General features: G+C 45.0%; 1 protein-coding gene across 1 annotated transcript in view; it reads right to left on the reverse strand.

Moving 5' to 3' along the window:
• MYBBP1A (MYB binding protein 1a) overlaps nucleotides 1-25,914 on the reverse strand; it is an 85,356-nt gene that overhangs the window by 54,291 nt on the left and 5,151 nt on the right. Inside the window, exons 2-9 of the mRNA XM_044285210.1 lie at nucleotides 17,800-17,895; nucleotides 16,315-16,398; nucleotides 14,217-14,291; nucleotides 13,780-13,887; nucleotides 13,196-13,386; nucleotides 11,908-12,075; nucleotides 9,645-9,762; nucleotides 6,606-6,895 (exon numbers count right to left, since the gene is read on the reverse strand). Of these exons, the coding sequence (XP_044141145.1) occupies nucleotides 6,606-6,895; nucleotides 9,645-9,762; nucleotides 11,908-12,075; nucleotides 13,196-13,386; nucleotides 13,780-13,887; nucleotides 14,217-14,291; nucleotides 16,315-16,398; nucleotides 17,800-17,895 (1,130 nt within the window). The remainder of the gene's footprint in view (nucleotides 1-6,605; nucleotides 6,896-9,644; nucleotides 9,763-11,907; nucleotides 12,076-13,195; nucleotides 13,387-13,779; nucleotides 13,888-14,216; nucleotides 14,292-16,314; nucleotides 16,399-17,799; nucleotides 17,896-25,914) is intronic.

Raw genomic sequence — 25,914 nt, forward strand, 5'->3', positions numbered from 1 at the left:
TTTTTGGTGGTGTCACAGAATGCCGTTTTTTTGCACAGTGGATTTTGTGCATCTGCACATACCCAGATATTGGAAAAAGGAGATTTTTGTATAACTTACCAGTTAAATCTCTTTCTCGCTCTTCCTTGGGGGACACAGACCTTGGGTATAGCTCAGCTCCCTAGGAGGCGTGACACTAAGTAAAACTGTTAAGCCCCTCCTCCATCAGCTATACCCTCAGCCTGGAGATAGAGGCTACCAGTTGCGTGTCCAAGTAGTGAAAGGATAACAACCAATAACGGAAACAACCAGCCAGCAACCCAACGGGGCGCCAGACCATAACCCTGTAACCAAACACAGAAGGGTGGGTGCTGTGTCCCCCAAGGAAGAGCGAGAAAGAGATTTAACTGGTAAGTTATACAAAAATCTCCTTTTCTCGCCCATTTTCCTTGGGGGACACAGACCTTGGGACGTTCAAGAGCAGTCCAAGAAGGGAGGGACCACAAACCCAAGGCGGAACACCACCAGAGCATCAGGAAACCGCTGCCTGCAAAACCAGGCGGCCCAAAGCAGCATCCGCTGATGCATGCGTATGCACCCTATAGAACTTTGTGAAAGTGTGCAGAGAGGACCAAGTGGCTGCTTTGCACAACTGTTCAGCCGAGGCCCGATGCCTCTGCGCCCAGGAAGCTCCGACTGCTCTGGTGGAATGAGCAGTGACGCCGAAAGGCGGAGGTCTGCCCTTGGCTCGATAAGCCTCAGACACCGCCAGTTTAATGAAACGGGCAATAGCCACCTTGGAGACCGCCAACCCTTTGCGCGAACCCTCCGGAACCACAAACAGGGAGTCCGTGCGCCGAAAGGACCCGGTGACCTCCAAGTAAATCCTCAACGCCCTGACCACATCCAGACGGTGCAGTTCCCGTTCTCTGGGGTGGGAAGGAGAGGGACAGAGCGACGGAAGGACGATGTCCTCATTGATGTGAAAGGCGGAGACCACCTTTGGCAGGAAAGTCGGGACAGGCCGAAGCACAACCTTATCCTGGTGGAAGATCAGGAAAGGTTCGGAGCAAGAAAGAGCCGCTAACTCCGACACCCGTCGGAGAGACGTGACGGCCACAAGAAAGATGACCTTGCAGGACAGAAGGCGAAGGGAGACCTCCCGTAAAGGCTCGAAGGGGGCTGATTGGAGCGACGAGAGCACCACATTCAGGTCCCAGGAAGGAACTGGAGGGCGGTACGGCGGAACAGAGTGAGCCACCCCTTGTAAAAAGGTCTTAATTGGCCCTAGAGGGGCCAGGGGACGCTGGAGAAGAATAGACAGCGCCGAAATCTGACCCTTCAGAGAACTGAGGCACAGCCCCAGGTCCAGACCCGACTGGAGGAAGGACAGGATTGTGGGAAGAGAAAACCGGAGAGGTGGGATGCTCCGGGACTCACAGAACCCCAGATAGGACCTCCAAACCCGATAGTAGATCCTAGAGGATACGGGCTTACGAGCCCGGATCATGGTGCGGACTACGTCCGCGGAGAAACCCCGTCGCGTTAAGACGGCGGTCTCAATAGCCACGCCGTCAAACGTAGCGAGCCTAAATGCTCGTGGAAGATCGGTCCCTGAGAGAGAAGGTCTTCCCTGGAGGGCAGTGGCCACGGTGCGTCTGCCAACAGCAACATTAGGTCGGCGTACCAAGACCGGCGGGGCCAATCCGGGGCGATTAGAATCGCGGGGACGCCCTCTGCCGCGATCCTCCGAAGAACCCGTGGCAGGAAGGGAAAAGGAGGAAAGACGTACAGAAGGGAGAATTCGCGCCACGGAAGGACGAGCGCGTCGGCGCCGTATGCCTTCGGGTCCCGTGCCCTGGCCAGGTATAGGGGGACCTTGTGGTTGAATTTGGAGGCCATGAGGTCCACGTCGGGGCGACCCCAGCGAAGACAAAGGGCTTCGAACACCTCTGGGTGCAGGGACCATTCTCCCGGGTCGATGGTGGACCGGCTGAGGAAATCCGCCGCCCAGTTGTCCACCCCCGGGATGTAAATCGCAGATAAGGCCGGCACGTGCGTCTCCGCCCAGAGGAGAATGAGGGTCACCTCTTGCATCGCTGCAGCGCTGCGAGTGCCTCCCTGATGGTTTATGTATGCCACAGCCGTGGCATTGTCCGATTGGATCCGAACAGGGTGGCCCCTCAGCAGATGGGTCCAGTGTCTGAGGGACAGAAGAATCGCCCTCAGTTCCAGAATATTGATTGGAAGTCTGGACTCCGATAGAGACCAAACGCCCTGGACGGACCGGGGAGGGAAAACCCCCCCCCCACCCCCGTAAGCTGGCATCTGTGGTAATCACCAGCCAGTTCAGTGGAAGGAAGGACTTCCCCCTTAGAGGGATATGCAACCACCAGCCGAGGGAAGCCCGAGCCAGGGGAGGCAGAAGAAAGGTCCTGTCCAGACTCCTCGGTGATTTGTCCCAGGCCGACAGAATTGCCCTCTGAAAGGTGCGGGATCGGAATTGTGCGAACGGCACCGCTTCGAAACAGGCAACCATCTTTCCCAACAACCGCATGCTGGATCTGAGGGAAGGGCGGTGATGACGAAGGAGACTGCGAACCGACCCGCGAAGGGCCAGACGCTTGTCCGACGGAAGGCGGACCTCCGCCAACTCTGTATCCAGGAGCATCCCCCGGAAGATCAGCCGTCTGGAGGGGGTAAGGGAAGATTTGGGGTGGTTGATAATCCAACCGAACCGCGTCAGGGTCTCCAGAGTGAGTTCCACACTGCGGGATGTCTGAGAGAAGGAGGGTGCCTTGACCAGGATGTCGTCCAAGTATGGGAGAAGAAAAACACTTCTTGAACGTAGAAGGGCCAAGACAGGGGCCAGGACCTTGGTGAACACTCGAGGAGCCGTCGCCAGACCAAAGGGAAGGGCGACGAATTGGAAGTGATCGTCCCCCACCGCGAAGCGCAGGAAGCGGTGATGACATGGAGCAACCGGAACGTGGAGGTATGCATCCTGAATGTCGATTGAGGCCATGAAATCCCCTCTTTCCAGGGAGGCCACTGCGGACCTGAGAGACTCCATCCGGAATCTCTGCAGTCGGAGAAAACGGTTCAGGCGTTTTAGGTCCAAGATCGGACGCACTGAGCCTTCCTTCTTGGGAACCACAAAGAGGTTCGAGTAGAACCCCCTGAACCTTTCCGTCGGAGGCACGGGGGCGACGACACCCTTGTCCATTAGAGAGTGAATGGCCGCGAAGAAGGCGGCCACTCGTACGGGATCTCGCGGAGGACGGGATCGGAAGAAACGGTCTGGCGGAATGGACGCAAATTCGATTTTGTATCCGCAAGATACAATCTCGAGCGCCCATGCGTCTGAGATGTGGGCCCGCCATACGTTCCTGAATAGGAGAAGGCGGCCCCCCACCCGGGTGGGTGGGGGCGCACCTTCAGGCAGAGGGCTGCTGGCCTGTGGGAGCCCGTGCAGGCTGGGACTTGCGCCAGGTAGGTTGCGTCCGAAAAAACGGCCTCTTGCGTCTATCCTGGGCTGGGCCAGAGGAAGAAGAACTGGCCGCGGGTCTAGACCCGGTGGGCTTGCGAAAGGACCGAAAACGGGACGAACCAGCGCGACCACGGGGGGCGCCCATTGGCCTGGACTGGGGGAGGTGAGTACTCTTCCCACCCGTGGCCTCTGATATAAGTTCGTCCAGACGGGTTCCGAACAGGCGGGAACCCGTGAATGGTAGGCCGGCCAAAGAGCGTTTGGAAGCGGCGTCCGCCGCCCAAACCTTCAGCCAGAGTTCCCTCCTGACAGAAACTGCCAGGGCAGAGGAACGGGCAATGAGGGCACCCGCATCAAGGGAGGCCTCACAGACGAATTTTCCGGCCTGAACAATTAGTTGGGCTAAGGAACGGAGGTCCTGAACAGGGACGTCCGACCCTAACTCCCGTTCCAGTTGCAAACCCCATTCAGAGACCGCTTTGCCAACCCAGGCGGAGGCAAAGACCGGTCTAAGGGCCGAACCAGAGGCAGTAAATATGGCCTTGGAGAGGGATTCCGTACGACGGTCCTCAACAGACTGGAGGGAAGATCCGTCCTGTACAGGAATAGTAGTGCTTTTGGACAGGCGAGCCACGGGAGGATCAACCTTAGGCGGGGATGTCCACGTGGTCACAGAATCCGCTGGAAAGGGATAACAAATGTCCAGCTTTTTGGGTGTAATAAAGCGGACGTTAGGCCGAGTCCAAGCCTTGGATACCACAGAAGAAAAATCAGCGTGTATGGGAAAAACCTTGGAGGCCTGTTTGGGGCGGAGAAAGGACACGCCGGCCTGTTCAGAGCTGGGGGGGTCATCGTGTAGCTGAAAGGTATCACGGATGCTAGTGACAAGATGCCCCACCGCGGACGCCAATTTGGACGGAAGCTCTGAGTCCATGTCCACGTCCGAATCCGCCAGTTCTCCCTCAGAAAGCGTATCCCTTTGAGAGGATAGACTTGACTGAGCTCGCACGCATGGCGGAGAGAGCGAAGCATCTGGAGAAGATGTGCGCTCAACCCTTGAACGTTTCTGAGTATGCCGGGCCCTGGAAGATTCGCTGGGAGGCAGGGAACCAGTGGGGGCGGCAGAAACGGTAGTCCCAGCGGGTGCGACAGGGATTGTGGCAGCCTGCGGGAGAGGCGGTCTATCCACGAGACGGCCCACTACGTGTGTAAGGCTTTCCACCGCCTGAGACAGAGACCTAGCCCAGTCAGGGGGTTCAGAGGCACCGGGGGGCGCAGCGGGAAGCGGGCCCTGCACCGGGGCCTGACATGCAAGGCAATGCGGCTCAGATTGCCCACGCGGAAAAAGTTCCTTACAGGCGGTACAGGCATGGTACCAGGGTTTGGGGGCACCTGTGGGATCGGACATGCTGAAGTGTGGTTGTACTCTAATATAGAGACCACAAAGGGTTATAGCAGCTATGACCAGGAGGGTTAGGAGAGGGTTAACTGTCCTACCAGTGCCTCAGAAGAACGTCAGGAGATGGCCCAGATCAGCAGCAGCAGAGAAGCAGTGAACAGCAGTGAGCAGCAGAGAGCGCCCACAGAAGCCGAGCGATGTACACAGGAGGTTAGAGTCCCCCACCGTGTCCCAGCTTCCTGTCAGGAGTGAGGAAGCGCGGGAAACCTCAGCAGAAAGCACGGGGAACAAGATCCGCCCCCTCCAGCGCTTGAAATGTCTCCTGTGAAGGAGAACGTAGCTCCGCCCCCAAAATGACGCGCGCGTAAGCCCCGCCCCCTGCCGGGCCCGCTAAGCCCCGCCCCCCGTTCTCGGCGGGAAGGGGGAGAGAGAGAAGAGAAAAATGGAGTCAGCCCCGAATGAGGGGGAGGGGGGGGGAGAAAGATAGCAGCGTGGGGGGGAACGGCGTGGGGGTGCTGAGGATGCTGCTGTGCTGCATTGTCCTGCAGATGAGCGCTCAGAATGAGCGACCACGGGTGCCCCCCTTACCCAGAGGGGTAGATGCTGCAGATAGGGACGGGGTATGGGCTGGAATAGCCATCTCACCGTCCGACGTCTTCACCCTCAGTCCTTTCCAGCAGGGTCGCCCCTTCAGCCACTGGCACCGCAGTGGCAGGAAGCTGGAAGAGGGGCTTGGCGTGCGGGCGACCCCCTAGCTGGCGGGATGTAGGGGAGCCATTGCTGCCCAGATCCTCCTATTGCTTCTGTGGGGGAGGCAGCAGTGCAGATAAGTTGGCACTGGCGCAGCTCAACCCCGGGAGAGCAGAGAGGTCTAATGCGTCTCTGGTATCCCTAGGAAAAAATAAAATAACAAAATTAGAAGAAAAAGTAAAAATAACAAGGAGAAAACAGCCCTGCAGTAGCAGGGAGTGTCTTGCCTCCTTGGACACTAAGCTAAAACTGGTAGCCTCTATCTCCAGGCTGAGGGTATAGCTGATGGAGGAGGGGCTTAACAGTTTTACTTCGTGTCACGCCTCCTAGGGAGCTGAGCTATACCCAAGGTCTGTGTCCCCCAAGGAAAATGGGCGAGAAAGTTTAATTACCACATCAAATAATCAGATAATAGTAATCATTTTGTCTTTACCAATTTTGAGTTATTATGTCATGATTCGTCAAAGATTTTAAATACTAATTCGGGGGTCCTGAGCAGTCCAGCTGCGGTACATCTACATCTCTCAGCAAGCTCAGCTGCATTGTGGAAGCTGTAGTTTCAGAACAGCTTGAGCACTGGAGGTTGTGGATCTTTGTACTAACGCTATGTTCCCAATGAAAAATCCCACACAGAATATCAGATAATCAGCAGCAGAAATCTGAGGCTGACCTGAGGATTTGCAGTTTTCATATACCGAAGATTCCCACACAGATTAGCCCCATTCAACAAAGCTAATTTCTGTGCGGTTACTAGACGCAGAATCTGTAACCTTTCTATATGAGGCGTTTTCTATGGCTCGCCAATGGAGGGAGGGGGAGTGACAACAGATCTGAATACCTTCTTGTCTCAGAAAAGCCTATATGTTATCCAAAAGCACTAAATACTAGAATAAATAACTAACGCTAAGAGAAACAAGGACCTGAACAAGTAGGAGTATTCTCATAGCTCACTGCATGCACTGGGGAAAAACAAACAAACACACTCACGTGTATGGATTGTCCTGGTTTTCCTTCTGTCTCTTGGTGGTGAAATCCAGGAGAGAATCAGTGTCTGGCATAAGAAACATGCTCTTCAACCAGTCAATATATTTCTGCAGTGCAGCTGGTTTTACATGCTTTATCACCTTCCATGTACTGGGCACCACTGGGTACCCTTGGTTAGTTAATGAGGAAAAGCCAATAAGAACAGTCGCTTGCTTCTCAGCATCATCACAACTTTCCAGAAATGCTTCAACATAGGTGTCCATCTCTGGTGCAAATTTAAAGCGGTCCGCAGGCTACGTGGAAAAAAACAGTGAGGTCAATAAAATACATACATTATATATATATATATATACACACACACACACGTAGAAAATCCTACCCTTGAGTAACAAACACTATGTTGTAAACTTATTTCTGGATTAGGATACTGGGGTTACACTTAAATCGCAAATTGAAATGAAAATGTCTTCACATCACTTACATTTCAAATTACAATGTATTCTTAATAAAAATCCATTCACATTTTTCCTAACAAGGGCACTTGTCAAATTTCACAACCAAAAAGCTTTCTGAATAAAAACAAACAAACAAATAAAATAAAACTTCATACTGATGTGTGCAGACACCCGGCAAAATGGTATCCAGCACTTTACAATCATCGGGGTCACTGTGCAGTTTTGCATCAAAGCGAACAGTTTAGAAAACAATAAAAATGCATTAAGTGTACATAGATTCATGCACAGCCTGTAAAGATAGAAGTTCACAATGAGCCAGATTCCTGTCCACGTGTACATATCTTCCAAAAATCATCTAGGCTCAACAGAGCAAAAAGTCTGCAATACAGGTGCCAGTAAACATTAACATACGAGCATATGAATGACCTGCTCAGATGCAGCACATCTTATAACCCGTTTATAAAAGGAACAAACACAAACAAGCGACAGCGAGCACATTACCTATTCTAATTGGTAGGTGAAAAGGAGAACTTTAATAAAAGCTTTACAGGGGAAGCAATGACCGTTACATACTGACCACCTGCACCCAGCCCTTGCAGCAACGCCTGCTCCCCAATTTCAAACTGGTACTGCAGCCTAAATATGGTATATTAACCACTTCCCATCTAGGCCATTTGCCCCCTTCCTGACCAGGCCTAATTTAGCAAAACTGACATATCTCACTTTACGTGGTAATAACTTTGGAACGCCTTTACTTATCCAAGTCATTCAGAAATTGTTTTCTCGTGACACATTGTACTTCATGAAAGTCATAAATTTGAGTCAATATATTTCACCTTTATTCATGAAAGAATCCCCAATTTACCCCCCCAAAAAATGGAAAATTCGCAATTTTCTAGATTTCAATTTCTCTGCCTTTAAAACAGAAAGTGATACCTCAAAATATTTATTACTTAACATTCCCCATATGTCTACTTTATGTTGGCATCATTTTGGAAATGTCATTTTATTTTTTTAGGAAGTTAGAAGGCTTAGAAGTTTAGAAGCAATTCTTCAAATTTTTTAGAAAATTGCCAAAACCCACTTTTTAAGGACCAGTTCAGGTCTGAAGTCACTTTGTGGGGCATACATAGTGGATACCCCCATAAATGTCCCCATTGTTGAAACTACACCCCTCAAGTTACTTTAAACCGATTTTACAAACTTGTGTTAACCCTTTAGGCGTTCCACAAGAATTAAAGGAAAATGGAGATGAAATTTTTAAATTTCACTTTTTTGGCAGATTTTCCATTTTTATCCAATTTTTCCTTTAACACATCAATGGTTAACAGCCAAACAAAACTCAATATTTATTACCCAGATTCTGCGGTTTACAGAAACACCCCACATGTGGTCATAAACTGCTGTATGGGCACATGGCAGGGCACAGAAGAAAAGGAACTCCACATGGTTTTTAGATGCCATGTCCAATTTGATGCACCCTTACAGTAGAAACTCCCAAGAAGTGATCCCATTTTGGAAACTAGGGGATAAGGTGCCAGTTTTATTGGTACTATTATTGGGTACATATGATTTTTTGATCATTCATTATAACACTTTATGGGGCAAGGTGACCCCAAAAAAAAGTGTTGTTTTAGCACAGTTTTTATTTATTTATTTTTACAGCGTTCACCTGAGGGGTTCGGTCAAGTGACATTTTTATAGAGCATATTGTTACGGACGTGGCGATACCTAATATGTATACTTTTTCTTATGTATTAAAGTTTTACACAATAATAGCATTTTTGAAACAAAAAAAATTATGTTTTAATGTGTCCATGTTCTGAGAGCTATAGTTTTTTTTTTGAGAGAGATTTTCCTAAGTAGGGGGCTAATTTTTTGCGGGATGAGGTGACGGTTTTATTTGTACCATTTTGTGGGACATACGCCTTTTTGATCACTTGGTGTTGCACTTTTTGTTATGTAAGGTGACAAAAATTATTTATTTCTTTTTTTTTATGGTGTTTATTGGACTGGGTCGATTATGTGATATATTTATAGAGCCGACCGTCACGGACGCGGCAATACCAAATATGTCTATTTTATTTTTTCTATTTTTAACATTTTTTTTATTTCTTACTTGGGGAATTTAAAAAGTTTTTTTTACATGCAAAACCTTTTTTTTATTTTACACTTTGCGTCCCTCATACAAGACCTCTGGGGGACATTTACTTCACTTTTTCTTTTTTTTCACTGTTGATTTCTCCTGTAACTGGGGCTGACATAGTAGCCCCAGTTACAGGAGAAATACACCCTGTAGTCACTGACAGCGGGCAACCCGATCAGCAGCTGCAGTTTCTGAACGGACGTTCTGGAACGTCTATTAAGAAATAGAGAACCACCTCCCGGACGTTTATAGTCTATGGGCGGACGGGAGGTGGTTAACCTGGGATCCTGGTCTCATTTGAAAGTTAACATTCTGTGCAAAGTTCTAATTTTATTTCTTATATTTTGGTCATGACATTGCTTCAATTATTACACTCTTTTTACCTGTATATGTTTTCACATACAGTTCACTTTATTACACGAAAAATTCTACTAATCTTACCTGAATTGAGACAACGTGGTCCCCATAACGTAACATGACATTTCTACGAAGTATCATTTGCAACTGGTCTTTATCCAGCAAAGGCAAAGCAGCTCCAAGCAGCCTGTAACACAGATAGCTAAAAGAAACAAGCCTAGTTAGACAGAAGTAGAAAAAATGCAAGCTCCAAGACTAATAAAATTATTTTTACAGCATTACATATATCTCAGTTTATACAATGTTACAGGAGTTGTCTCTTCTTTAAAAGATAATGTTGTGCAGCGCATTTCTAGCACTCACCCTTCCTTTGAAGGAATCAGTGGGTGGTCATAGTGCTGCAGGGAAAACTTAGTGTTAGGTGTAGTGCAAACATTTAATACATGCACAGGATGAGTGCACCAGAGCTGCTGTTAGCTGCTTTCCATTCTGGCTAACAGAGGGGGGTCTCAACCAGGAAGCCCCACTCTAATGCCCAAAAGCATTAACAGGACATATAAACAGGGAAACACATGCACAGGCTCAGATTGGCCCACAGGGGAGCAGGTGAATGTCCTGATGGGCCCCTGAGCAAGGTGGGACCCTAGTAGCCCACCCCTGCACAAGTGGCACATGGCAAAGTAGACTGACATATAGATAGGCTGGCTGAGAGGCTATACAATACATTGCTTATATATATATATATATATATATATATATATATATATATATATACACACACACACATATATACAAACACACTAGGTAGTGTAGGCAGGCAGAATATGCATGTAGTTTTACAAAGGGAGCCCAAAATAAATTTTAATGGTGGGCCCTAGGCACCCCAGTCAGACACTGCGCATGCACCTTCTTTGCACCTCTGACCATCCAATAAGGGACATTGATAATTACTCCTCTTCTTCAAAGTCAGAGGATCAGAGGGCTGGTTAGTGGATGCATCAACTAGACCAGTGGTGGCGAACCTATGGCACGGGTGCCAGAAGCATCACACAGAGTCCTCTCTGTGGGCACCTGCACTCTGGAAAAAGTATACCAATATGTCTTAGACTTTTCCTGCCACAGGCAGCCCATTCAATGCAGGCTATTATAGCTAAATGATAAAGTATATAGAAGATATACTGTATTGGACTGTAGTATTTAGGGGAAATTGCCATATTGGCACTTTGTGATAAATAAGTGGGTTTTGGGTTGCAGTTTTGTCACTCAGTCTCTAAAAGGTTCACCATCCCTAAACTAGACTCTTAGTTATGATTTTTCTAGATGCCCTAAAATACAGGAACCTATCTAGTGACAGATACCCTTAGGCCCCTTTCACACGGGCAAGTATTCCACGCAGATGCGATACGCGAGTTGAACGCATTGCACCAGCACTGAATCCCGACCCATTTATTTCTATGCGGCTGTTCACATGAGCGGTGATTTTCACGCATCACTTATGCGTTGCGTGAAAATTGCAGCAAGCTCTATTTTGTGCTTTTTCACATAACGCAGGCCCCATAGAAATGAATGGGGTTCCTTGAAAATTGCAAGCATCCTCAAGCAAGTGCGGATGCGGTGCGATTTTCACGCACGGTTGCTAGGAGACGATCGGGATGGAGACCCGATCATTATTATTTTCCCTTATAACATGGTTATAAGGGAAAATAATAGCATTCTGAATACAGAATGCATAGTACAATAGCGCTGGAGGGGTTAAAAAAAAAAAATTATAATTTAACTCACCTTATCCACTTGATCGCTCAGCCCGGCATCTCTTCTGTCTGTCTTCTGTGCTGTGTGCAGGAAAAGGACCTGTGGTGACGTCACTCCGGTCATCACATGATATATCACCATGGTAAAAGATCATGTGATGACCGGAGTGACGTCAGCACAGGTCCTGTTCCTCCACACAGCTAAGATGAAGACAGAAGGAGATGCCGGCTTTGCGATCAAGTGGACTAAGGCGAGTTAAATTTTATTTTATTTTTTTTAACCCCTCCAGCGCTATTTTACTATGCATTCTGTATTCAGAATGCTGTTATTTCCCCTTATAACATAAGGGAAAATAATACAATCTACAGAACACTGATCCCAAGCCGGAACTTCTGTGAAGAAGTTCGGGTTTGGGTACCAAACATGCACGATTTTTCTCACGCGAGTGCAAAACGCATTACAATGTTTTGCACTCGAGCGGAAAAATCGTGAGTGTTCCCGCAACGCACTCGCACATTTTCCCGCAACGCCCGTGTGAAAGAGGCCTTAGAAATTTTAGTTAAATGAGAGCCAAGAGATATCACTGAGAACATACATGCATGGCCCATATTCTTCCTCCATCAAACCCTTCTCCACAACTTCCTTCCAAAATAATTCAAAAGCGTCCTCTTTCAGGGCAATCTTCAGGACATCAAGAGCTACTCCTGGCAGGCACCTTTCTTTCTTAACAGACTTTGCAGCCATTTTTATCAATTCCACCAACCTGCAAAGGAAGATAAAAGAACAAATCCAATAAATACCATAGCGAAAACATCACAGCAGTCTAAGCGGCATATTTATCATGCCTTCACTCCAGAATTCTGGCTTCAAAAAGTCGCAAAAAAGAGTCGCTTTTGTAACTCTTTGCACTCGCTTGCGCAAAAACTTTGCAACCTTTTGCATTTTTACACCACTCAATCCAGTTTTTAAAATGTGAGTGGAAAGTGGAAAAGTGGCTGTGGTTAGCTATGTTTATGAGTTTCACTCCAGATTTATCATTGAGACCTTTTTTTTTTAAGTCGCAATCTCACTCCAGGAGAAGGGCGAAGTAGGAAAACTGGAGTATCTTTTCTAGAAAAAAAGTGTTAGGTTTAAGAAGACAAATTTATCAAACAACATGAGACATTTGATAAATGTGGCAGAAAGTACTACAACAAAGGCCTTAAGAAAAACCGACTTCAAATATTCCACCTATTATACCGGTAAATTCCCCCCAATGTGTATATTCATACGTGGAAGATTTAATGCAAAATTTTTGCGAGTGTTCCGTTCACCTTGATTGAAGGAATTCATTTGCTTCCTGCCTAACAACCCTGTTCCCACGAATGCAGCCGATTTGCCAAAATTTCTGCAACAAATAAGTTGCTTGTGAAGATACCCTTGGCGGAAACACTGCTCCAAAGAGGACATGTAAAGTCAAGATGTTATCAAAACTCAAATGGGGTCATTTATGAAACTTGTGTAAAGTAGAACTGGCTTAGTTGCTGGCAATCAGATTCCACCTTTCATTTTTGACAGCTCCTTTGGAAAATAAATGATGGAATCTGATTTGTTGCTATGGGCAACTAAGCCAGTTCTACTTTACACCAGTTTGATAAATGAACCCAAAAAATCCTTGTTTAATATGGACTCATTTCACCTAGTACACCTTCTAGGTGCCGCACTGTTTAGTTCAAGCTGCATATCGTCCTGCTTTCTCATATACCAGCAAAACATAGACTGAACAGCAATACACACAAACAAAACACAGACAACTGTTCAAAAGGACTACTAAATCTGGGGGTCTACCAAAGTCCTATCAATCAAGATCAAGTTCATTAACTACAGGGCAGACTTTCTCTTACTTTGGGATGTTGTCCTGTGTAACAACTGTAGATGTTCCAAGCAACTTCTTTAGCTTCTTGGGCTTGAGAACTCCTGGAAACTTTTGCAGTCCAACAAGAAGCAAATGAAGATGTTCTGGGGTGCTGAATGCGGATGTCAAATCTGACTGTAGAACCCCAAATAGCACTTCCTCAAAAGTAGATTCTGGAACCTGAAGATGTTAAATAGATGTATATAAAACAAAACAAGTGGGAGAAGATCCTACAAGGCTAATGGTTGGCAGGGCATACTGATCTGCTCCATCGGCACTTCTAACAGAGGTGATAGAAAATGATTATTTTTAGGCTTTTAACTGCAGAGAGGGTGCCCCACATGTTCTAAAGGATAAAAAGTGACACCCTACAAAATGTAATGGTGAAGTAGAACTAAATGAAGGTCCTTCCAGGTAATATGCCTCCTGATCTCATCTTTTTCCAGATGCCAAGTACACATTTGTAACTTGTAAAATAAGTTGAAGGGACACACAATTCCATAGACCTCAATCAGTACATTTCATCACTACTCCACTTTGTAAAAGACTATACATAGAACATAGAAACCCAACCTCTGAGAGAATGTCCACCAGAGTCTTGCGTGGTAAATCCTTCAGGTGTTCTCTGTACTGTGCCAAACTCTGCAGCAACTGCACACATTGCAATAGTACCTTTGGATCCTGTCAAAATAAAAATACAAATATTTTCCCTGGCTTACATACGTACAAGACACAAGGTCAATGCAGTCATACATGTTAGCTATAGATTAGTAGTCACTTCTACAAACTAAAACAGTGAAAAATAATAATATAAATAATAAATATTTATATTCATTTCTCAGTTTTTATATATGAAGATAGATAATTAACACTATTTAAAGGGTTTGTCCGGTTTCCCATATTGATGACCTATCCTCAGGACAGGTCATCAGTATGGGAAACTGGACAACCCCTTTATGAATGGAAAAAACAATGTGTTTGTGCTTATGGAACATAACTTCAAGTTTTACCTTAGCAAGCCGACCTGACTGGAAAAGGGCCAGAACTCCAAAAAAATTACCAAAGGCAGCATTCCTCACCAATTTCTGAAGAAAAATAAATAAATAAATAAATAAATAAAAAAGATATAAAAGTTTATGTAATTTTGCAGAGTTAACGTTATCCCCTATCCTAAGCATATTTTCACATGTGACAGTTTCTACTGGAAATCTGCTGCAGAAAACAAGCACTAAATGGTAGGTTTTTATGTGAATTTTGGTGCAGAAATGCTGCAGCTTAAATCCGCAATGAAAATACACGGCATAAATTGAAATGCTGTAGATTTAAAATCTGCACACATGCCTTCACTTTGCTGGTAATGTACAATGCTGCAGAAGTGCTGCATGAAAATCCAGACATTTCCTAGAACTGATGGCATATAGCATGAGCCAGCCATTGTGCTGGGAACTGCATCAGCTATCCATTCACTTAAAAGGTTATTCCCATCTGGCATATGCCATACATGTTCGATACATGCAGATCCCACCTCTAGGAGGGCGCCCTGTACTGCGGCAGCTGCCAATAGACAGTTTGCAGACTAGGCTATTTTCAGAACTCCCACCCTCTTGGACTTGTGTGTCCAGATGGGAACACCCCTTTACATGTGACGCCCAACAACCATAGTGTTACGAGAGATGGGAGTACCTTATGTGGTTACATTTCCATTGCTCTTTAATCCGTTCGCTACCAGCGCCGTACATGTATGGTGCTAGAGCGATAGGCAAACATGGCGCCCGTTCGCACGTGCAGTGGGCGTCATGGCCGGCAGGTCTCTGCTGTTTCAAAAAGCAGAGACCTGTGGCTAATTACTGTGACCGGCAATAATACTGATCGTTGTAATTAAAGGCTTTAGATGCCGTGATGAAGCGAGATCAAGGCATCTAAATGCGCAAAAAGCTTCCTACGGACAATGGGGGCATCGGTAGTTGTGCTGAACACCATCAGCCTGGCTGACGAGGCTCATAGTGTTCATGCTGCAATTCTTATTTTGGCCACCAGATGGGAAATACCATCAGAAATGAGCAATTTTCAGTCCAAAACCCATTAAAAAAATCCCCAATAGTACAAAATTAAATCACCCCCCTTTCCGTAGTATAAAACAAAAAAAAAAAAAAAAAAACACAAAATAACAATAAATATAAACATTATGGGTATTGACGTGACCGATAACACCCATACTATTAAAATATAAAAAAAATCCAATATGGCGAATGGCGTAATTTTTTTTTATTGCTTCTATTACCCCAAAAAATTTAATAAAATTGTGATCAAAAAGTCATGCACACTCCAAAATGGCATCAACAAAAACTACAGATTGTCCCGCAAAAGATTAGCCCCTAAACAGCTCAGTAGACATACCGTAAGTATAAAAAAAAGTTATGGGGGTCAGAATATGGTGATGTAAAAAATATAACTTAAAAAAAAAAAAAAAAGTTTAAATGTATTTTGACACTATTTAGACATAAAAAACCTATACCTATGGGGTATCGTTGTAATCTAAGAATGAAGGGTATGGGTCAGTTTTGCCGCAAACAAAACGCTGTGGGAAAAAACCCCGTAAAATGGTGTAGGAATTGCATTTTCTTTCCAATTTCACCCCATTTGGAATTTTTTTTACCAGTTCACACTACATTTTATGCCATAATTAATGATGGCATTAGAAAGTACAACTTGTCGCGCAAAAAATAAGCCCTCATACAGCTATGTGATTGGAATTATAAAAAAAGTTATGGCCCAAGGAAGATAGGGAGGAAAAATGAAAACGCAAAAACAAAAAAACCTCTGGTATCCTAAGGGTTAAGGGTAGACTAGAGCTGCATGCTATGCTGTTGTATCGGGTAGAAAAAAAAAGTAAAATATAAATAAAAAAACAGCAAAAACATTTTTCAACTAAAATTATTTTTGGTCTGGAGTGACTACAGAACACATACAAAAGGAGATAGATATCCAAACCCAAAACACAAGCACATCAATACGCCATTCAAAAGAGCAACCCCAACAATGAGGCTGTTCTTTAAACGTGCTGAATATTTCACACAAAGATTGGATAAGAATATAATGAAGACTCACTTTTTTAACCTTCTGAAGGTTATGCTTCTCGTAAATGTGTTCGAAAACCGTGGCTAGTGGGACTTCTTCAAAGCACTGCAGAACCTTCAAGGGAATCACAGAGTGAGATATTTATCGAGTTGATAATTCCAGATACTTATTAGTCAATTACACTGCCCAGATTCAGTCTGAATATTGGTAGTGCCTGCTAAAGACAGCTTTCATTGGCATCAAGATGTCTAAAAGGTCAACTCTAAGGCTGGGTTCACACCTGAGCGTTTTACAGCGCGTTCCTACACGCTGTAAAACGCACAACAGGCAAGAACCAATGATTCCCTATGGGAATGGTTCACACCTGGGCGTTTTACAGCGCGTACGATCGCGCTGTAAAACGCCCGCCGCTCAAACAAGTACAGGAGCTTTTTTTGGCGCGTTTGACGCGCGTTTGGGCCATAGACTCTTTGGACAACACAGCTGTCAATCACCCAAACGCGCGTCAAACGCGCGTTTACTATTACAAAAAACGCGCATAAAAACGTGCGACAAAATCGCGCATAAAAACGCGCGTTTGCGAAACGCTCAGGTGTGAACCCAGCCTAAATCCACTGGCTTCCTGGCACATGTCAGCCTTTCCATTGTCTTCCACCACCATTTACTAGGCATGGCACAGGGATAGAAGTCATATTTTACACCATACACCGCAGGATCGATGAAAGAATGCCATTTTATTGTGTTAGATTCCTTTCCATATCTGCTACTAATGTAATAATATCTAAATCACCAGCTCATCTTATAATCTCTGGTCTGCACATGCACAGGACAGATAATACCTGTTTTAAGGGTTATCCATATGTGCCGTCATCTCAGGGGCTACATAGTGTCCATAGCCTGAACAGCACAGAGAATCCAGAATAGATGATTTTCCTGTCCCATCACACAGGTCTAACAGTATCAATGCCAGACTACTGGATTCCTGACCACCAGACTTCCGCCAACCTGTAACATCCATTCTAATGTGTTCCTGTTGGGATCTCCTGGCTTTACATCACTGTGGCAGGGTGAAGGTAAAGCTCCAAGGTCCCAGTATACAATACAGGTGGAGGGTTTCTCGTCCGTGATCTTTGTTTGGATAGCGCAGAGGATAGACGTGCTACGAATGGGGATTGATGGGCAAATGTTGTCACACTACGGAAATGCACAGCCCCCTCATTTTCATTGAAGAACCCAGAAATACTGGGAAACCATAGGGACACCTAAACGGTGCAAATGCAAGGATTATTTTTAAAAAAAAATATTACTCTCATTTGTATTCCAATGTAACCTGTGTGTGGTCACAGCAGAAGCTAAAATGATTTGGGGGAAAACTCCTTTCGATCTTTTATATCCTATAACTCCATTCAGTCTGTAGTAGCCTTGATATCTGAACTATTAACTAAATGCAGAGGCTCAGCCTGATGATCCACATCATCTTTAATAAAATGGTACTAGGTAAATTAAACTACAAACCTGGGCTAAGGCCAAGCTAAATCCTGGTCTTGCTGCTTCCCGAGTGGCTGCCAGTCCTTCCACAAGTCTCTTAAAGGCGTATTTCAGCTCATCTGCCTGTTAAAAAAAAAAAATATAAAAAAATAATCATAGCGGTACTTGAAAAAAGATCTGACATGTCACAGTGACCTATCAAAGGCTTTGATTGATGGGGACCAGGTCCTGAGGACCCCACCGATCACTGAATTGAAGAGGCAGAATGACAAAAAGATCATGATAGGTCTTACCGTGGAGGGAGAAATAATTAGCAGCAGAAAATAATAAATGAGTAATTAAGGTAGCAGCCGTGGTACACTTATGCCGTAACCCTCTGACCACATGTTCTTTGACAAGTGAACCTGCAGGACAGCACGCTAGATGCAGCGTTTCCACAGCATGCACATCTGGACAGCAGCAGTGACACACAAATAAGAAGCTTATTTTCTTTTCATATCACTCGTCCACTTACATTTTTGTCGGCAGCGCATCCCCTTTCAATGGAGCAATGTACTGGCGGCAAACAAGTCTTAGTGCCACATAAAAGATGTGATCATGTGACGAGCGAGTGTCCACTCATTGGCCGGGTGATCAGTGGCATGTTTACATGGGCAATGATTGGAAACAAGCGCTCGGTCTGATCATCGGCTCGTGTAAAAGGTCCCTAATGTCCTGATGCAAAGCTGGAGAAGGAGGAAGTAGATTTCACTACACCATGTGTTGAGGTCCTCTCTACTGAGCAGATTTCCCTTTTCCACATAGGAGAATCCAATGGCTTATTCTCTGAATGAAGGAGTTGTTCATGGGGAGGGGACTTATAGGGAATCTGTCACCTCCAAAAACCCTCTGAAGCCTCCAGCAGTACCTGAGAGTAGCCAGCAGTGTGTTTCTGACACAGCAATAGCTCTGAAAACGTTCTTTTATCCCCTTCCGGCGCGCATCTCTAGTCAGGCTTGAAGTCAAGGTAACCACGCCCCCTTTCCTGCCTCTTCGCTGTGAATGACAGCGCTTATGCAGAGAAGAGGCAGGGAAGGGGGTGTGGTTACAGTGATTAAAGCAAGAAAGCCTTCAAGTAGGACTAGAAAATCGCGCCGGCCGGGGATAAAAGCACACTGCTGGCTACTCTCAGGTACTGCTGGCGGCTTCAGATGGTTTTTGGATGTGACACTGAGTCTTCTGAAAACTTTTCACATGTCATAAAGACATACCAAAGTTTTTGATTGGGGGTGGTCTGAGTGCTGAGACCCCCACCGATCACTAGAATGAGAAGAGAGAAGTGATAACATAGCACAGATGGCTGTCCTCACTGCAGGGGATGGGCTCAATAGGTAGTCTATGGGCCTGTCTCAATTCTATCTCCTGCAGTGAGCTTAGAGCACGTGCCGTGTGAGAGGGAAAGGTTCTCTCTCCGTGTTCTAGTGATCAGAGGGAGTCTCCGCACTCCGCAGCCTAGTATCAGAGAACATGGAGCACGCTGCTGTCAGTGCGCTCCATGTTCCCTTAGCACAGGAAGCAGTCTCTCCCTCCCCACTGTGCCGCTGCTGCCAATGAGAGGAGAGAGGGGAGGGGCTGTGGCCACTGCACCACTAATGATGATAACTAAACCATTAATACAAATACAGGAGGCGGGGGCCGGCTATGTGATAAAAATAAAAACAGTGTTAAAAAAATAAAATAAAAAATAAAAATAAAAAAAAGCCATTTCGTATCAATCAAACCATTATCTCATCCCGCAAAAAATTAGACCCTACCTAAGACAATCGCCCAAAAAATTAAAAACTATGGCTCTTAGAATATGGAGACACTAAAACATGATTTTTTTTATTGTGTAAAAGTTAAATAAAAAAAAATAAAAAAGTATGCATATTAGGTATCATCGCGTCCGTAAGAACCTGCTGCTGTATAAAAATATCACATGAACTAACCCCTCAGGTGAACACCGTAAGAAAAATTAAATAAAAACTGTCAAAAAAGCCATTTTTGTCACCTTACATCACAAAAAGTGTAATAGCAAGCGATCAAAAGGTCATACGCACCCTAAAATAGTACCAGTCATCTCATACCAAAAAAATTATGAGCCCCTACACAAGACAGTTGTCCGAAAAACAAAACAAAAAAACAAACAAAAAAAATATGGCTTTTAGAATAGAGAGACACACAAAAAATTATTATGTAAAACTGAAACAAACAACCATATTTGGTATTGTCGCGTCCGTAACAACCTGCTCTATATATATATATATATATATATATATATATATATATATATATATATAAAAATAGCACATGATCTAACCTGTCAGATAAACATTGTAAAAACAAAACAAAAAACGGTGCCAAAACAGCTATTTTTTGTTACCTTGCCTCACAAAAAGTATATAATAGAGCACCCAAAAATCATATGTACCCTACAATAGTACCAACAAAACTGCCACCTTATACCGTAGTTTCCAAAATGGGGTCACTTTTTTTTGGAGTTTCTACTCTAGGGGTGCATCAGGGGGTCTTCAAATGTGACATGGCAGCTTAAAATTAGGGATAGACACATATCGGATTTACCAATGTTATCGGCCGACAACCATGCCGATAATGCGTCCAGCGCACGCGCTTCCAATCAGTCTCGAAGGCTCCGCGCGGCAAAACAAGGCGTGCGCACAAATCGCAGGACTTCTGCAGAGGAGCTCAAGCCCCGGACCTGAAGTAGTGCTGTCTGGAGGAGTGGCTGCAGTGCCGTGTGCCGTCCAAGTCTGCTCTGCCACTTGTGTGCCAGCCCAGTTGGACCGCTTGGTTTGCCAAATTGTCACCTTTACTTCTGGTCTACTAAAAAGGTAATTGTATTTTCTTTCATCTAATACTATGTTGTTTATTGGAGTAGTTACTCACTCAGTCACTGAGGTGGGGGAGGGGTGGTGGCTGGAAAATGGTGGCACTATTATATCACAATAAAGACATATAATTATATATATATATATATATATATATATATATATATATATATATATATATATATATTATGACATCTTATAATTAAGCTCTTGTAGGTCAGTGAGGCGGGTGGAAGGGGGTGGAAATTGGCACTAGTATATTATAAATTAATAAAGTAACTTTACTAAATGATAAGCAAGCAAGCCATAGTAATCAGTAAGGTGGGAGGGGTGGTGGTGCTGCTGGATATGGCACTATATAAATGATAATAAAGCACTGGGAGTGGGTAGTATACTATAATGCTCCCACGCCAAATAGTGTGCAAAATTGCAAATTATTAATTATTCAGAAGGCATTCATTAACACTTTAGCAATATGGCATTTATTTATATAAGTATTATAAAGTCCAGTCCCAATATAAGATCGGATAAAATACTACTACTGCTTATTTTAATACTTATTTCACAGCACGCCTGCCTTATTCTGTGTCCAGCCACCAATGAGGCGCGCTAAGTTGCGCAACATAATTTCACGGTTTACCCCTCTCTCCCTGCTGTGAGCTGAGGAGGAACACAACTAGAACTCAGTATTAGCACCAAACCAGAGACTACAACCTGTCAACCACCACAGTGCTCTTTGTAACATACAATACTTACCTTCACAGCACGCCTTCTTCCACGTCCAGCCGCCAGCCAAAGAGGCTTTAGGTCGTACAACCTCATGTCGTCGTCAACATCATCATCATCACCCCTCCCTGCTGTGAGTAGAGCACCAGAAGCATCCGGAGAACAGCTCAAGGTAGATGAGAAAGTGAGTTTGAGGACAACTGACTAGTGCTAGTAAATATTGAAATTATTTCAGCAAAAATATTTCCTCTACACAAACAGCATTATTATTAATAATGCGGTCTGGGTGTAGAGAAAATATTTTAGCTGAAATCATGTCAATATATATATAGTCTAGTCTACCCCTCTGCTGTGCGTATTAAATTGAATTAATTAATACCACATTTAATTTTCAAACCACCCGATAATATTAAATACAATAAAATCACGTACACCAATGATACTACTATAGCATTGCGGTCAGTGATTTTCTTCATGCAATTATTATGAAGGAGTAAACTAATGAAGTCAACACAAGCTTATATTGTTATATATAATTATTTTACTCCACCCTCATCCACATATTTCTTAGCTAAGGGTACTTTCACACTAGCGGCAGGGGACTCTGGCAGGCTGTTTCGGTGGGTGAACAGCCTGACGGATCCGTCCTTCCGCTAGTTCACGTGTGCTCCCGGACTGCCGCTCCGTCCCCATTGACTATAATGGGGGCGGAGTTCCGGCGGCAGCATGGAGAGAGGCATGTAATTACTGTATACGGAAAAACGGAAAGGAACCACAAAACGGAACAACGGATCCGTAAAAGACAGACTGCAAAACACTGAAAAAGCCATACGGTCGTGTGCATGAGCCCTAAAAGACCCTTTGGCCAAAGGCGAGATAGGGCATCCACTATTTCTAGACCATCCAGGGGAGATAGGGAACAAAATCTTTCTACTCTCCTGTTTATCCGATCTGCGAATAAGTCCAGAACTGGAACACCCCACATCTCGGTAACTTGAAGGAAGACATTGGGATGCAAAGTCCATTCTACCTCTATTAAAGTCTGACGGCTGAGGAAGTCGGCCACCATACTGCTTCTTCCTTTTAAGTCTACTGCCATTAGAGAGCACAGGTGTTTCTCTGCAAAGAGAAAGATATCCTTCGATGTTGCTGCCAGTGATCTGCTCTGGGTGCCCCCTTGCCTGTTCAAATACGCGAATGTCGTCATATTGTCCAACAGGAGCTTGACATGATCGAGAGATGTCTTTGAGTGAAGGGCCAGAAGAACTTTGTAGACTGCTCTGAGTTCTCTTAGGTTGGAGGATGCCTGTTGCATGGAATCGTCCCAGAGTCCTTGAACCATAAGGTCTCCCGTATGACCTCCCCAACCTCGTCTGCTGGCATCTGTAGACACTACTAGAAGATTTTCTCAACGCCAGAAGACTCCTCTCAGAAGATTTCTTCTTATCCTTCACCAAGTCAGGTAACGTTTCACGAACTGTGGAATTGATATTTTCTTGTCCAGAGAGTTTCTGCTTCCATTCCAAGATGCTAGAAGAAAAGCCTGCAGGATTCTGGTGTGGCTTTGCACCCACCTGACAGCCGGGATTGAGGATGTTAGAACTCCCAGGATTGTCATGATGTTTCTGATAGAAGTGGATCTTAGACTGTAAGACTAATTCACTTTTAATTGAAGGGACGATTGCTTTTCTTCTGGAAGAAAGGACATCAGCAAGCGAGAGTCGAGAAGGACCCCTAAAAAGACTTTGTTAAGCCGGGACGAGGCTGGATTTTTTTAAACTTATGATTCATCCCAGATCCGTTAAGGTCCTCAGAATAAGATCTAGATGTCCCAGAAGCCGACTTTCCGATTCTGCTGACAATAGAAAGTCGTCCAAGTACAGTATAAGAATGCCAAGTAGATGAAGATGACTGGTTATTTCTGACACTACTTTTGTGAAAATTCTGGGAGCTGATGATAGGCCAAAGGGGAGCCTTGAAATTGAAAGGCAACCTCTCATAAACACTGCTATCCTGAGAAATTTTTTATGATCTTTGAAGATGGGTATATGGTAATATGTGTCCTGTAAATCTATTGTCACCATGTAACAATGTTGAGGAAGCAGATTTATTGTTTACTTTATGGTCTCCATCTTGAACTTTTTGTAAGATAGGCACTTGTTCAGACTTCTTAGAATTATAATAAGCCTGAAGGACCCTGTTCTTTTAATGAGAAAAACTGGCAAATAGAATACTTGCTGTTGTTGGTTCTTTGGAATTGCTAGTAGTACGTCTTTTTGAATTAAGTTTCTTATTTCTTCCTCTAGCGAGGACTGTTCCTCTTCCTTTGCCAACGGCTTGTTGACAAAAAAGTGATATTGAGGGTAGGTGCTGAATTCCAGCATGAAGCCTCTTTGAATGGAGGCAAGTATCCAAGGGGAGGGCCATTGTGTAACAAAATGTTTTAATCTTGCTCCCACCTGGCCCCTTGCATTATTGAGCAGCCTTTGACACGTCAGGTTTGACAAGGAATCCTTTGCTTCTTCCTCCTGATTGCCATCTTCCATCTTCCTTCGCTATTTTTGATCAGGTTTTGGTTTCCTTTCACTACGAAAGGAGCGTCTCTGATGAAAATATTTTGAGTCAGTGGGAAACTTTTTCTTGTCGGAAGCTTGTTCTAATAAATCCTCCAACACCGACCCAAAAAGCCTGTCTCCCTCACAGGGGATGGAACATAACCGGCTCTTTGAACCCACATCTCCCAACAGGGAGCGGAGCCATACGGCCCTGCGGGTGGCATTAGAAATAGCCGCTGATCTTGCCGACAGTCTGACTAAATCCGCTGAGGCATGGGCTAGAAAATTTGAGGCCCGTTTAAGCATTGGTAATTAAGCGAATATTTCTTCCCTTGGGGTTCCCGCTGCAAAGATGATCCTTCAACTGATTGAGCCATACTGACAGGGATCTGGCAGTACAGGTTGATGCAATGCTTGGTCTAAACATAGCTGTATTTACTTCCCAAGATTTTTTCAGTAGGTTCTCACACTTCTTATCCATTGGATCACCAAGTAACCCCATGTCCTCAAATAGAAGGGAGGATTTTTTGGGATATCCGTGCTACTGGCGCATCAATCTTTGGAGACTTATCCCAAAGATTTGAGTCAGAGTCTGAAAATGGATACTTTCTTTTGAAAGTGTTAGAAATCGGGGCTCTTTTTTCGGGTTCCTTCCATTCCCTTGAGATTAGGGCCTTGACATTATTATGGATTGTGAAAACAAGTCTTTTCCTTTCTCTTAGGCCTTGAAACATCCAATCCTGTATGGAAAGACTTTCTTTAGATTCCTCCAGGTGCATAGTACCCTTTATAGTTTTTAAGAGACTATCTGCATCTTCTGGGAGAAACAATGGTCTACCCCTGTTGTCAGATGAGTCAGAGTCTATGTCAGAAGCAATCTCCCCTTTATCCAAATCTAACCCGAATAACTGGGAGCTCTGGGATTTTTGGGACATAGAGGCTTGCGGTGAGGAGGGGGTAACCTAGACTCCATGGCTGCATTTACCTCTTCCCAAATCAAACTCTGCATGGAGTCTTGGAAGGAAGGAGATTATTCAGCCATCGCTTTTTCAGCTCATCTGGGGCAAAGTGATTTTTGGGCTTTTGACATAAATTACTTCTTGCAGATAGCGCATTTTTTGTGATTAGAATCAGACCCGGAGGCCTTGGAGGTGGAGGTGTCTCTACCTTACAAATAAAAAAATAAGAATAGGGTTCAGAAGCTATTTAGAAAAGCACACCAACACCAGGCACCCAGGTGGATGATGGGCATAACCCCATACATCAATCTGCCCAAGTCAGGAGAGGAGGCTTACCGGGCTGATGGTGCTTGCGGCCAGATCTAGAGGCTTGCGGGCGGTATCCGATTCCACCGGAGCCGACATTTCCAGGGAAGGGAATAGCACGAGTACTTCACACAGCTCCGCTTCCCATTTAAATTTCCTGGTACTGAAGGACGTTCGTGACGTCACGATGGGGGCGCAACAGGACTTACGCCAAAGGTATAGGGAAGGGAGGCCATGGGTCCCCGGAGCCCCTGTCCACTGCAGCGGCCCTCCCCAAACAAGGGCCAGAGACCAGGCCGTGCAGAGAAATCTTCTGCAGACCTGCACACACAGGTAGGAGCTCCCACACTGTCCGGGACAGGAAACAATACTGATTAGGTAAGAGGAGGAGGCCCCCTTTTAAAGTTGAGCTTCTGTGTTGTTTCCTGTCCTGGAGGCAGGGATCACCCTCCTGTCAGTGCCTTTGGGGAGGCGCCAGGGAAAAAAAGGCTTAAACATGGCCAAATTGATGTTCAGCGTTTTATTGGGGCCTCATGTACAGGATTCTCTAACTTTACCAAAAGTCAGCCTTGATGATGAGTTTCATCTTTATTTGAAAGAACTATCAATGGAAAGGGCAATCCACTTGAGTGGTGGAAAGAACACGCTTTAAAACCCTTGCTTCTTATGCCAGAAGATACCTTTGCTCTCCACCCTCCTCTGTACCTAGTGAGCATGTTTTTTTAGTGA

Source organism: Bufo gargarizans, chromosome 3, assembly GCF_014858855.1.
Source record: "Bufo gargarizans isolate SCDJY-AF-19 chromosome 3, ASM1485885v1, whole genome shotgun sequence".
NCBI classification, from domain to species: domain Eukaryota; kingdom Metazoa; phylum Chordata; class Amphibia; order Anura; family Bufonidae; genus Bufo; species Bufo gargarizans.